General features: G+C 60.5%; 1 protein-coding gene across 7 annotated transcripts in view; it reads right to left on the bottom strand.

The window, feature by feature from the left end:
• TSNARE1 (t-SNARE domain containing 1) overlaps positions 1-13,116 on the bottom strand; it is a 145,756-nt gene that overhangs the window by 79,849 nt on the left and 52,791 nt on the right. For all 7 annotated transcript variants that reach the window (XM_041769294.1, XM_041769298.1, XM_041769296.1 and 4 more), the window contains 2 exons: positions 9,903-9,980; positions 9,024-9,093 (listed from right to left, as the gene is read on the bottom strand). In XM_041769294.1, coding sequence (XP_041625228.1) covers positions 9,024-9,093; positions 9,903-9,980 — 148 coding nt within the window. The remainder of the gene's footprint in view (positions 1-9,023; positions 9,094-9,902; positions 9,981-13,116) is intronic.

Genomic DNA, 13,116 nt, shown 5'->3' with positions numbered 1-13,116 from the left:
TCGGGCTCCCCACAGGGAGCCTGCTTCTGCCTCTCTCTGTGTCTCTCATGAATAAATAAATAAGATCTTTAAATTAAAAAAAACCCAGTAGCATGGAGACGGCCCATCTCCAGATGTCCCGTAGCCCTGGCTGCCTGGCCCTGACCGATGAGCTTCCCCCCACCCGCATGAAAGGAATAACGGATCATGACTAAGAGAATTTCATCTCAGGAATGCAGGGTGGCCTAATACTCAAAAAGGAATGAATGAAATTATCATATCAGCAGGATAAATTTTAAAAGGAGAAAACCATCTTGAGTTACACAGAAAAAGCGTTTGATAAACTTGACACCTAGTCATTATAAAACCTCTAGGAAACTAGAACAAGGAAGAGAACTTGTCCTACTGGATAAAGAAAAGCTAGCAGAGTCCCAGAACACAAGGTGACGTACAAAACCAGGTATATTTCTGCGTACCTACAGCCGACACCTGCAAACTGAAATTTAATAATTTGTGTAATAAAAATGGTTAACAACAAACTGAACAACATATATGCAAGGCCTGCATACTAAACCTATACAGAACTGCTGAAAACTAAAAGAAGAATTTCAAATCAGAGAAATTCTGACCATATTCACAGGTTGGAAAACTCAAGATCATTAGGAGGCCGATTCTCCTGAAGTTGGTCTATGGATTCAATGGAATCGCAATTAAAATTAAAACACAATATAGAAAACATCAGAAATTGATAAGCTATTGTAAAATTTATATTGAAATACAAAGCACCAGAAGGATCCAAAACCATCTGAAGAAGAGACGAATAAAGCTGCAGACGTCCACCAGTGGTACCAGGACTTACCACAGAAGCTCGGTGATTAGGACAACACGGTGCCGCCACACAGACACGCAGACCAATGAAACAGAACAACCCAAACACAGCCACACACACACACACACACACACTCAAGTCATTTTTGGAAATGGTACTGAGGTATTCAACAGGGAAGAGAGAATCCTTTCAACAAACTGTGCTGGGCTAACTGGGTAATCGTGCTAAAAACAAACAAAATCAGCCTGGACGCCTACCCCATGCCGCACTCCCAGGAGCTCAGGGGACCTCCAGCGCCCATGGGCTGGGACTCACAGCAGGCACCGGCAAGACCAGGAGCCCCCCAGGTGCAGGTGGCCAGGCAAGTCTGCAGGAGGGGAGCCGCCCCGCTGACGGGGGTCAGGAGGCAGGGTGAGGAGTACGTGAGAGGGCAGCGTCACACACAAAGCGTGGCCAGGGCGGGCAATCAGCGGTCAGAGGGCCTGCAGGCTCAGGCCCAGGAGCTAACGTGGAGGAGCAGAGCAGGGAGGAGACGCGGTTGAGCAGGAGGGCCAGGCCGGGTGAAGGTGAGGGGCACCCCCAGCCACCGGCCACCCCTGTGCAGTGGACCGTGCACTGGCCATGGGAACGCCCGGGTGTGGGCTCCCCCAGCACGGGAAGGAAACAAGAGAAGGAAACAGGCTGGAACCACGACGAGGAGCCAGCAAAGGAGAGTGACGACGCATGACCCACACCAGGGACGGCAAAAGCCCAGGAGAACACAGCCCTGCACAGGCTGAAAGAAGCTTCTAGAAGGAAAGAGGATCTCAACAATAAAAAGACAAAAAAAACCTGGGTGGCTCAGTGGTTTAGCGCCTGCCTTCAGCCCAGGGCGTGATCCTGGAGACCCGGGATCAAGTCCCACGTCGGGCTCCCTGCATGGAGCCTGCTTCTCCCTCTGCCTGGGTCTCTGCTTCTCTCTCTGTGTCTCTCATGAATAAATAAATAAAATCTTTAAAAAAAAAAAAAAAAGACAAGAAACCCAATTCAAAAATGGGCAAAGGATCCGAACAGACATGCCTTCAAAGGTGTACAAGTGCTCAACATGCCTGTGAAAACACGCCCGCCGTTATCAGGACGTGCAAATCAGATCCCAGCGAGAGAGCCCTCGATCCAGCAGGTGGCTACAGTCACAGACAGGTAACCGGCGTCGGCGAGGACGCGCTGCTGGCGGGAAGGTGAAACGGTGCGGCCGCTGCGGAAACATCTGGCAGCTCCTCAACGTTAAACACAGTGAAGCCGAGCAGCCCCACACCTAGGTCCGCACGGTGCCCACGGCAGCCTTCCTCATAGCAACCTCGAAGACACAATCCGAGGCCCCGTCCCTGACGAATGGCACCTTGGCCCGCTCGTGCTGCTACCACAAATACCACGGGCCGGACGCCCGACACGCGGCACACAGGTGTTCTCGCAGGCCGGGTTCTGGAAGTCTAGGACCAGGGAGCGGCCGATTCCCTGTCTGACGAGGACCACTGTCTGGTGCAGATACGGCCTCTCCCGGCGGCGTCCTCACAGGGTGGACGGGGACCTCTGACGAGGACGCTCACCCCATGGGTGAGGGCCACACCCTCAGGTCCTACTGCCCTTCCCGAGGCCCCACCTCCTAACACCGACCCCTTGCGTTAGGTTTCCACCTACAGACTTGGAGGGACGTGAGCATCAAGCCACCACGGGGCACGTCCACTCAATGGAACACGACTCGGCCACACCGAGGAGCGCAGGGCAGGTCCAGGCCACGACATGGGGCGACGTGATGCGCCCTGTGTCTTCCCACGATCACCGGTACCTTCCCTTGTGCCAAACCCAACAGTCAGTCCCCTTCTACCTTTCCCTGTCCTTCCTACATAGTTTTTTTTTTTTTTTTAAGATTTTATTTATTTATTCATGAGACACAAAGAGAGAGGCAGAGACACAGGCACAGGGAGACGCAGGCTCCATGCAGGGAGCCCAATGTGGGACTCGATCCCAGGACCCCGGGATCATGATCTGAGCCGAAGGGAGACACTCAACCCCTGAGCCACCCAGGCGTCCTGCTTCCTACATACATTCAAAGATCCCTTCCGTGTCACCTGTCCTGAGGAAATCCAAAAGCTTTGGAAGGCCCGGGGGGAAGAGGGCTGGGCCAGAGGTGGCTCTGCTGTCCCAGAGCGGGGCCCTTGAACCGGTTCTGGGAAACCCGGAGGAGACTGCCCGAGCTTTACAGGCCCAGCTGTCTGCCCGGCAGGTGCTGGCCGACCCCCAAGCCCTCGAGGCGAGCACCCGGGCCTGCCCTTACCCGGTCCCATAGGTGAGGGTGAGGCTATCCCCTGGCACTGCAGCTCTTCATAGCTGCGTGGCCATCACGGCGGCTCAAGGGTCCCGGCTGCCTGGGGTCGGGGTGGGGGGGGTCCCAGCCAGGCCAGAGCACAGCTGTGACCCACCAGGCCAAGGGGACAGCTGTCCAGGCCCCGCACGGCAATCCCCCCTGCATCTCCTTCAGTTCCCTCCACCCACAGTGACAGCCTGCTCCTCCGAGTCCTCAAGGCCCTCTAGAATCTTCATCATGACACTGCCTTCTAGAACCTTCCACTGGCTTCCCACTGCTTTGGAAATAAAGTCCAAGCCATCTGCCAGGCCTGCAAGGCCCATGTGGTCTGGCCTGTGCCCACCTCCCTGACACATCAGTGGGGGGCGGGCCCCTCTTTGGGTTCCTCCAACACCCACGTCCACCGCTGCTTTGCAGCTGATGGCAGTTCGAGGAGTGGCTGCTGCGTTTGTAGACGGCGCTCCCACGGGAGGTGGAGTCAGGCCCCCGTCCTGGAGTTGGACAGGCTCATTTCCACCTCCTTCGCCAGAGCACTTCGCCCTGAGCTGACAAGGTTCAGCACCCGTGAGGCTGCCGCGCCACAGGGGAGCCCGAGCCACACGCCAGACGTGGGCGGCCGCTGCAGGGACAGCCCAGCCGGGTTCAGCGACAGTCTGCTGACCATGAGCGAAGACGCTTCCAGATGCTCCAGCCCCAGCTGCAGAGCCACCCCACCCCCAGCGTTCCCAGCTGCGTCCCAGACATCCTGGAGCCAACACAAGCCTCCTCTCGCTGCACCTGCCAAGCTGGCACACCAGCTCCGCAGCGCTCACTCCCCTGAGGCCTGGAGTCAGCCCCGGGGCTGCTGTTAGCGCTCCCCGAGAGACGGGGCCGCACACAACATCCAACTCCTGACAGCGTCCCCGGGCACAGGAGGACAGGAGCACGGCACGTCCAACCCCCCCCCCCCCACCAGGTAAGCGGTCCCACGCGGCTCTGCTCTCGCTCCACGGCCCCAGGAGAGCCTCCCTCCCCGCCTGCTTTCTGACTTGGTCGGTGAGGCTCGGGGCCCCAGAGGCGGCACCGAGGAGGCAGCAGCAGGTCTCAGGTCAGCCCAGGTGATGGGCCGATGGCACCACAGATGACTTCCAACCGTGGACAGAAGCGCACTCCCCCAACCCCAGCTCTGAAGCAAACCGCGCCCCGTGTCACGTGCAGTCGTGACAGGGGAATGAGCAGCTCTGGTGGCTCAGGAGCTCCTCCATGGGAGGAGCACTGGGCGGTGAACACGAAGCCCCCAGGGAGCCACAGGCCCGTGCAGCACTGAATGAGCTGATCGAGGCCTCCCTGACCCCCTTGGAGCCGATCCTGACGCAGGAATCCCGGCCGAGAGGAGGCCACACTCGCAACCAGGAGACCCCCGGGCCCTACCCCCACCCGCCGGGGCCGAGGCCCTGAACCCTGGGCAGCAGTGGGCAAGCCGAGCAGTCACCCCTCACACCCCCACTCGGGACCACCTCGACTACACCCGCGGAGGAGGAGGATGCGCCTGTAGTCTCCCACAAACCTGATGACCAGTCAGAAAGCCCCGGGGAGACCATCCCCTCGGTCACACACCGGGAGCGGGACGCCGGGCGGTCACCTCCACTCTCCAGGGTGGAAGCCTCCTCTATGAACAAGACTCACCAGACTGACAGAGCAGGGGGACAGAGAGGACTGTCGGGGCTGGGGCGAGAATAGGGGCGCCCAGGGAGCTCTGGGATGGGGCCAGGCCTCCACAGTCAAACGTGGCCCCGCACACCTGTGATGGGGGGGCCGTGTACCAGGGCAAGGAGGCACTGCCACGGCCCCGAGGGCGGGTCAGGGCTCCAACCCCCCTCCGCTCCTCCCCCCACGCACACTCGTGTCCAGGCACAGGCCCCACAGCACAGCCAGCGTACCAACGAGCACCGCCATAGAGGCTCCCGTCTGGGCTCCGCTCCCTCCCCAGCCTGGGCCCCCCAGGCACGGCCCCTATGCCCTCCAGCAACGCGGGGGCCCTTGGAGCTGTGGGGACTGCAGCAGAGCGGCCACCCGACTCCCCAGGAAGCACTGCCACCCTCTGAGGCCACCCTCTACTCCCCACTGCGGCTCCCTCCACCTGCACCCCTGCTCCGGCCGTCCTCTGGCTGCAGCCAGGTCTGATGGGATCTCTGCGGGAATGAGCCCAGCACCAGGCATAGCTGCCCTCACTCCCTCCTTCCGACAGGACACCCCCAAAAGGGTGTGGGTCCGTGTGTCAAAGATCAGGATACCCAGGTTCCACAGCATGTCACACAGCCAGGCGGTGACCACACCTGCACAGGTGCACAGCCTGTCAGCACACGGCTCTGGGGCCGAGCCGGCCCAGGCACCGGGCTCCAGGCAGTGGGGTGCCAGGAAGGAAGGAGGGAAGGGTGGGGAGGCCCCCTGGGGCTTGGGGGGCACGCTGAGGGGCGGGCTCTGTAGTAGAAGCAGCAGGCCCCTGCCGGACACAGAGTGGCCAGCTCACCCCTAGGGGCCGCCTGCCTCATAGGCCTCCAGACGTGCACCCAAACACCATCCTCGGTGCTGTCTGATTCCGGGAGGGGGACGCAGCAGTCGGGGTGCCCCTGGTGGAGGGAGCTGAGGGCAGCTCGGAGGACGGTGGCATTAGGCGGCCGCTGGAGGAACAGATGCCCTGTACGAGGGTGGGGAAGTGAGAGGTGGGAGGTGGGCACGTCCCGGGCAGGGCCACCGGCTCGCCTCTGCCCCTGCCCCTCGAGGTACACTGACCCTGGTTTGGGGCACCCAGTCCACCGCACCCCAGGCCCCCCCATGCCTCAGCGAGGCCAGAGCTCGCAGGCCCCTTCAGAGATGCCAACGTGAGAGCCACATGGGGGAGGGCCTGTCTGCACTTGTACCACGCGGGGCCCAAGCCCACCGTGAGCAGCAGGGGGTCCAGCCCCACACCCGCCAGAGGAGCCGGGGGGCTCTCCCCGTCAGCCCTGGAGCCTCCCCGCCTGCCATGAGCACAGGCCAACTACAGCCAGTGGCGGGCTCAGCCCACCAGCTCGAAGCCGTGCCCAGGGCCCTGCAGGCCGGAGCCAGGGCTGTCCCACAGCGGGGTCCCAGGGCTGAGGGGCCCCGGCCACAGGCAGACTTGCCACGCGGCGCTCCCACAACGCCCATCCATCCCTTCAGCGGTGGACCAGGTGACACCCATGGGACACACAAGGTTTCCGCTGCCACTGAGCTTCACTGCGCAGGGAGAGAGACCCAGGAGCCTATGACGCTGTGCCCAAGGCAGGGTCCCCTCATGGTCCTGACAGAAATGGCAAAGCCCACGCGTGTCTCGTGCAAGGTGATTGAAAAACCAGGCTCCAGTCTGTGAGGTCCTCAGGTCGCTCGATCTATCACCTTGAAGCAGCATCCCCTCTCCCGAGATCAGAGCCCTCACGCTTCTGTCCTACTGCAATGTCCTCTACCTTCTATAAGACGAGAGCAGTAATACACGGTAGCGTACTTTTTTTAGTCCTTACTTTGCAAAATAAAAAAGCCACTGACTGTCAACATGGAGAAAACATGGAGCTGGCAGCTTAGTCGGCCTCAGTCATTTAAAAATCCCAACGGTCCACAAGATGTACAAATCCCAGCAGTGGGGTCCTGGGAGGCTCCAGGCCTGCAGCCCGGTGAGCTGCGAGGTGAGGTAGGACACGGGGTGCGGAGGAGCCCTGGTGGGAATGCAGTTCCGGTTCCGGGCAGGCAGGAGGCACTAAAGCCAGAGATCCTGCATCTGAGAGCTGAGGTCCAGGGGGCAGCAGTGGGGGCAGCGGCTGCGCCCTGTGCCTGGCAGGGAGGGTGCAGGAGCCAGCTCTCCCCTCCACACCCACGCTGGCGACCACAGCCTTCAGCCAACTGGGCAAGGCAGCCCAGGAAACACGCTCCGGGGCCGGGCCCGGACAAGGCCATCCGTGCGACCCAGGGGACACCGCTCCAGGGACCCAACCTGGAAACAGGCACGAAAAGAAGGATCAACCACAGCTCTGTTCCTGGGAATCTCGGTGGTCCTAATACTAAGAAATGGGAAAAGTCGGAAGATGAGGCTCAGAGTCTCAGCTCAATAATTACCCAGATTCCACAGTGTCCTCTGCAGCTCTGGAGAGCGTGTTTTTAGTGTGTAATAAGGGCACACTCCAACTCCCCCCGCCCCCAGAATCCTAATGGTAAAATGCGGGATCCGGAACATTATTCACCAAAATCCAATTCTGCAAAATGCGTAAGGACTGGAGAAGAGGCTGGCAGGAAATACCAAAATGTTAACAGTGCCTCCTCAGACATCCTGTGTGGCCACATTTCCTATAATGAGCATATGCTACTTCCACAATCAGAAAACAATATGTTATTTTTAAAAAAGAAATAAAAAGAATAATTAAAAACAGGACTTCACATAAAATCTGCAAAGGGCCCTCAGTTGCCTTAAGCTCTGAACCGCCCCCACCCCAACTCAGCAGAAGCGGTCCCAGTCAGCCTGTAGGGATGGACAGGAGGAAAGGTGGACAGATGGCTAGCTGGGTGAGTACATGGATGGGTGAACCAACCCATGAGTGGGTAGCCAGGTGGGTAGGTGGTGGCTGGATGGTAGAGGGGTAGGTAGTGGGTGGGCAGATGGACGGGTAGGTGGGTGTATGGGTGGGGAATGAATGTGTGGGTGGGTAAGTGGTGGCTGGAAAGGTAGAGGGGTAGGTAGCGGGTGGGCAGATGGTCGGGTGGTGGGTGTATGGGTGGGGAATGAACGCGTCTGGGTGGGTGAGTGGGTGGGTGGATGGGGGAATGAACATGTGGGTGGGTGGGTATGTGGGTGAGAAGTATGGATGGGTAGCTGGGTGAGTGGATGGGTGCACACACAGATGGACGGGGTGATGGATAAACAGATGGAGAGGGACTATGGCCGACGTCAATACCAAGAAGAGACAGGTGGTCTTGGCCACAGCCCACACTCCTCAGGGCACGTCTGGTCCACCACCCCACACTATCGTCTCTCCCAGGCAGGATGCTCAGGCTCCATCATCATCAACCCGAGGTCCCCTGGCAAGGCGGTGGCAAAGGGAACAAGGGCTTAAGTGCAGATCTCCAGCTCCTCCTCAGAGCCCCCTGCCCCCTCCATGCCCACACCCATGCAGGCATCACGTGGTATTCTCAGGAAGTGTTACCAGGCCCAGGGTGGCAGGCCAGGAACGGAGCTGCCCCCTGCCCCATGCCTGCCAGGCCAGCCCCCTGCAGAGATCGCCTTTCTTCGTCCCCAGCGACCCGGCACCCGAGAGGCCGCTCTGTGAGGAGCACCACCTCATCCTAGGTTGGCTGCTTCACCCAATCCAACCCAGGGCAGGCCTCCAGGCAACCCCAAAAGGAAAGCCCAACAGGATCCCATAGGGGCACAATCAAAACCATGAAGCCCCACTCCAAGCTAGTTTGTGTGTCCACTGTGTGTGTCACACGGTTTGTCCCCAGGTGTGTTCACAAGTGTGTGGGCCCCATCAGTGAGCTCTGCTGTGTGACACACATGTGGGCCAACATACAAAAACATACAAGCAAATGCATGCCTGTCACCTGAGTGCACCCTGCGTGCATGTGTGTGTGTGTGTACAGGTGTGGCAGGCACACCTGGGCTTCCACATGGCATGGGTGCAGGCACACCTGTGTGCCCCATGGAGGGTGGCGCCCGGGTGTGAGCTCAGCCTGAGACTCCAAGCACAAGCTGGCCCAACTCTCAGGTATGTGGGGTGTGTGTGTGGTCGAGGCAGGTGTTGGGCTGGTATGTGCACAGGCAGGCATGCAAGTGGGTGCAGGCGCACCTGTGCACACCCATGGGCACGCACATGATCACACACTCACAGGCTCTCCCTCAGCTCCTGCGTGTCACTCGGTGTCCCCAAGGACCGGAGGCTCTGCTCCAAGGAGCTCACTGCCAAGAGAAAGGGACAGGTGTAAGGAGAAGTATCTCCACCAGGTGATCCCGCCTCCAGGGGGCACCCCCACCCTCAGCAGAGGCAGGCCAGGGAGCCCAAGGGCATGGGGCCAAGGCCAGGGAGCCCACTCAGTGACCATGGGCAGCTAGAGCCAGGACTGCTGCTGTCATGGCCCAGCCCTGCCCCACACCCCATCATCACGCCCAGCAGAGCCCACCCCCACCCCCTCGCCAGCAGGGCCTTCTCCTCAGCCATTCGGGCCAGGCCCACAGGCTCCCAGCTCTCAGGAGCCGCCCCTAGGGGCCTCGCCTGTGGTCTGGAGAGGGGGCTTTTCTCCTACTGACCTGGCAAAGCTCAGGGATCAGGGGAAACACCAACCCTTGTGCCCAGGGTGTGTGAGGTGAGCCACCCCACGACCCCAAATCTGCAGGAGCTGAGGATGAGGCCTGACGGCCCCGAGAGGTGTGCATCTCGCTCCTGATCCCAGCCCCAGCGCCCTGTCAGCCCATGCTGCCCGGGTGAGGCACCCCTTCCCGGTGGGGGCTTGTCCAGATTGCACGGGGCACACAAGAGCAACAGCCGCCAGCGAGCGGGGACACATGGGCCTGCCCCGCCCTGCCCTGAGACCACAGCACTCAGCCCATGCTCTCCTGGGACAGACAGCAAGGCCTGGGCTGCAAGTGGCCAAGTCAGGGGAAGGCCACGGGCACACCCACCACCCTGTGTCACCTTGACTGCCTGCAATGTCAGTGGCTCGAGACGGCCAGGTCCAGTGGGGGTGACACCGGGCCTGGCACAGACTCACCGCTGGAATTGATTTGGAAGACGCTGGCTGACGTCTGCTGGAACAGCTCCTGGAGGTCACTTGGGTCCGCTTGTGTGGCTGGGAGACAGGAGAGGGGAACACACATGGTCACAGAGCTGCCTGCCCCAGGCAGTCACACCGTCCTTGCTCGGGGTCACCCAGAGCGTCAGGGATGAATGCCCAGCCCGCCCCAGGACACTCAGAGCCAGAGGAGAGGGAAGGAAGCATGGGGGTGGCCCCAGGATGACCCCACCCCGGGGTGCCGGCGGGCCCAGCACCCCTGTGCCTCCGGGCTGGGCGCACTCAAGAGAAACAAGGACCCAGGCCCATGTGAGCATTGCACACGCACGTGCACAGTCACTACAGATTCACGAGTCACAGAACAGAAACCACCCAACACCCAGCAACTGATGCTGAAGTGGGGTCCGTGCCGGCGATGAGTGTGCTCGGCCGCGCCCAGGAACAGGCGGTCACAGACGATGCAGCTAAACCTCTAAAACCTGCAGTGAAGGAAGCGGGCAGGGGCCTCGTGCCATGGGGTCCTGCGGACACGCAGGGTCCAGACCCACAGGGATAGAGAGCAGATCCGTGTGGCCAGGGGACAGGATGACCTCTAACAGAATGTTCTGGATTATTCAGTGATGGCTGCACACACTGTTGCAGATACTAAAAACCACTGAAGTGTGCATTTTAAGATGGATAACATGGTGAATTTTATGTGTGCAGAGTTTCACTCAATTTAAAAACTCTACTGAACGTTGTGTGGACACCACCAACCGCTGGAGGGCCAAGAAGGTCACACACTGTGGCCACTGCGGCAACGTCTGCCTCCCTTAAAGGATGAGGCCCTCCCAGCCCAGTGGCCCAGCCCACCCCATGGCCCTGCCCGACCCCAGGCCCAGCCCACCCCGAGGCCCTGCCCACCCCGAGGCCCTGCCCACCCCCTGGGCATCCACCCAGAGACCTGAACAGGCCTACAAGAAGCTGGTGTAAGACGCTGACGGTGGCTTCATTCTCAGAATGTGCAAGGGGTGTCACTGGCCACCAACAGAACACACAGGCCCCTTCCCACGACGAGGCCGCCAAGAGAAAGGACTCACATGCATGTCTACACTGCCCACCCCACAGCCCCAGGCCAGCTGGCGCCTCAGCCTGGATGGGCCAGACCTGGGCAGGTCGTCCGGCAATCAACAGGGATGTGTCCGTGATGACAAGGGTCAGGAGGTGCACTCTGACGAAACACAGAGGCGGAGGGGGCAGCAGCCCGGATGGGAGTGGGGAGCTGTGGCCTCTGGGCCCCCACCCCGGGCTGGGCAGCCTCGCAGCCCTCGCCCCTGTAACAGGGAGCCCGGTGTGAGTTTTTCTCCAGGACACACACACACACACACACACACACACATAGGGGCTCGGCACTGGCTCCCGGCCTCTTGCCTCATTAGAAAGCGAGAGGAGGGGGCAGCCAGGTGGCTCAGTAGTTTGGCACCTCCTTTGGCCCAGGGCGTGATCCTGGAGACCCGGGATCGAGTTCCACGTCGGGGTCCCTGCATGGAGCCTGCTCCTCCCTCTGCCTGTGTCTCTGCCTCTCTCTCTCTCTGTGTCTCTCATGAATAAATAACTAAAATAAAATAAAAAATAAAATAAAAAAAGAAAGCGAGAGGAGGAAGTACTTGGCTCCAAGAATCTATCCTATTCTCCACGTCCATGTGTAGATGATTCCAGAAGCCATTTACACGGGGGCAGACACCATCCACTGTCCCTTCTCCAAGCCTCTGGACCTTTCCCAAAGCCCGTCCACCGCCCCCCCCCCCCACCGGCCAGCCCTCCAGTGGCCATGCCAAGCCCTGGCACCCACCAGCACCCTGTCTACTCCTGACCCTGTGGGCTGTGCATCTTTCCAGATGACACTGGCTTATTGGCTCCGAGACATTCTGTCCCCAGTCCAGGGGTGAGGCAGCCGAGCTCAGAGACGTGGAGGCAGTAGGGGACCCAGAAAAGGGCAGGGGTGGGGCTGGGATGGCAGCCTGTACAAAGGTGGAGAGCCACATCCCGCAGGGCAGGGCAGCTGACGGTCTCAGTGGGAGACACACAGATGCAGCTCCCCAGGCCCTGTTCCAGCGCCAGGCTGTGCAGAGCCCTCAGGGGGAGCAGGCCCCCTATGAACTGGGGGGCTGGGGGGGCCAGCCAAAGTGGGCAGGTGCCTGAAAGCAGCCTGCGTCGGTGTGCCCACCTGGTGATAGCAGCAGGGGTAGCTGCCTATGACACCGACGCCACCACCCCCTTGGGGTTTGATGCACACGGGACATATCGTGGGCAGGTGTGGAAACCGGGGCAGGACAGGGGGTGTGGGGCAGCTGTCAGCCGGCTGCCTTGGGAGCTACTGCAGATCCCCGGGGTTTTGGGGGGGGTACAAATGTCCCAGCCCAGCAGCAAGGACAGTAAGCCCACCATCCAGAGGTCTGGGGGAGGCCGTGGGGGCTCCCACCTCAGGGGTGGCAATACCCGGGAATGCCAGATGCCCGCTGAGGCCTGTCTCCCTAAAAGCCAGTCTCTCCTTGGTCCTCACACCTGGCCATGCAGCTCGGACACACCCCGGCAGCCAGAGGGACCTCAGGACGGAATCCCACCCACACCGAACACCCTCTACCCCACGGCAGTGAGAGCTTCCCTCTCTCCCTCTCATGCTCTTACAAGGAAGCTGTGAGCCTGGGGCTGCATCTCACCTCTCTTCCCTCTGGGATGCCCTGTGGCTTGATATCCGACCTGGGGGCACCACCCGGGAAGGGCACAGCTGAGGGGAGCCCCCACCCCAGGGAGGGCCCCGTGGAGCAGAGCTGCCCTGGCCACTGCAGGGGGAGACAGAGGCTCCAAGTCACTGTGGGGGCAGCTTAACCTCTTCTTTACTACAACAAGGACACATCGGTACAGAGGAGCTTCTGGAGACCTGACAGTTGCCCACGTCCACAAACACGCTGCTGGGGCTGCCGGGGATGCGGGTGGCCAGGGGTACAGGCTCACCTGGACTGTGTGTGCCCTTCAGTCGGGGCAGGCAGTGACAGGTGACCACGGGAGCACAGCAGGGCCTCTGCACCCAGCCCAGGGGACCAATGCAGGGCAAGGGTGGGAGGACACGGGGAAATAGGTGGCCGGGCTGTAGGAGGCTGAACTCGCACAAGCAGAGGGAGAGGGAGGACACCAGATGTCCTGTGGGTGTGAT

Source organism: Vulpes lagopus, chromosome 9 (genome assembly GCF_018345385.1).
Source record: "Vulpes lagopus strain Blue_001 chromosome 9, ASM1834538v1, whole genome shotgun sequence".
Taxonomy (NCBI): Eukaryota; Metazoa; Chordata; class Mammalia; order Carnivora; family Canidae; genus Vulpes; species Vulpes lagopus.
Note: the sequence above shows the minus strand (reverse complement) of the source record. Positions and strands in the feature narration are given on the sequence as shown.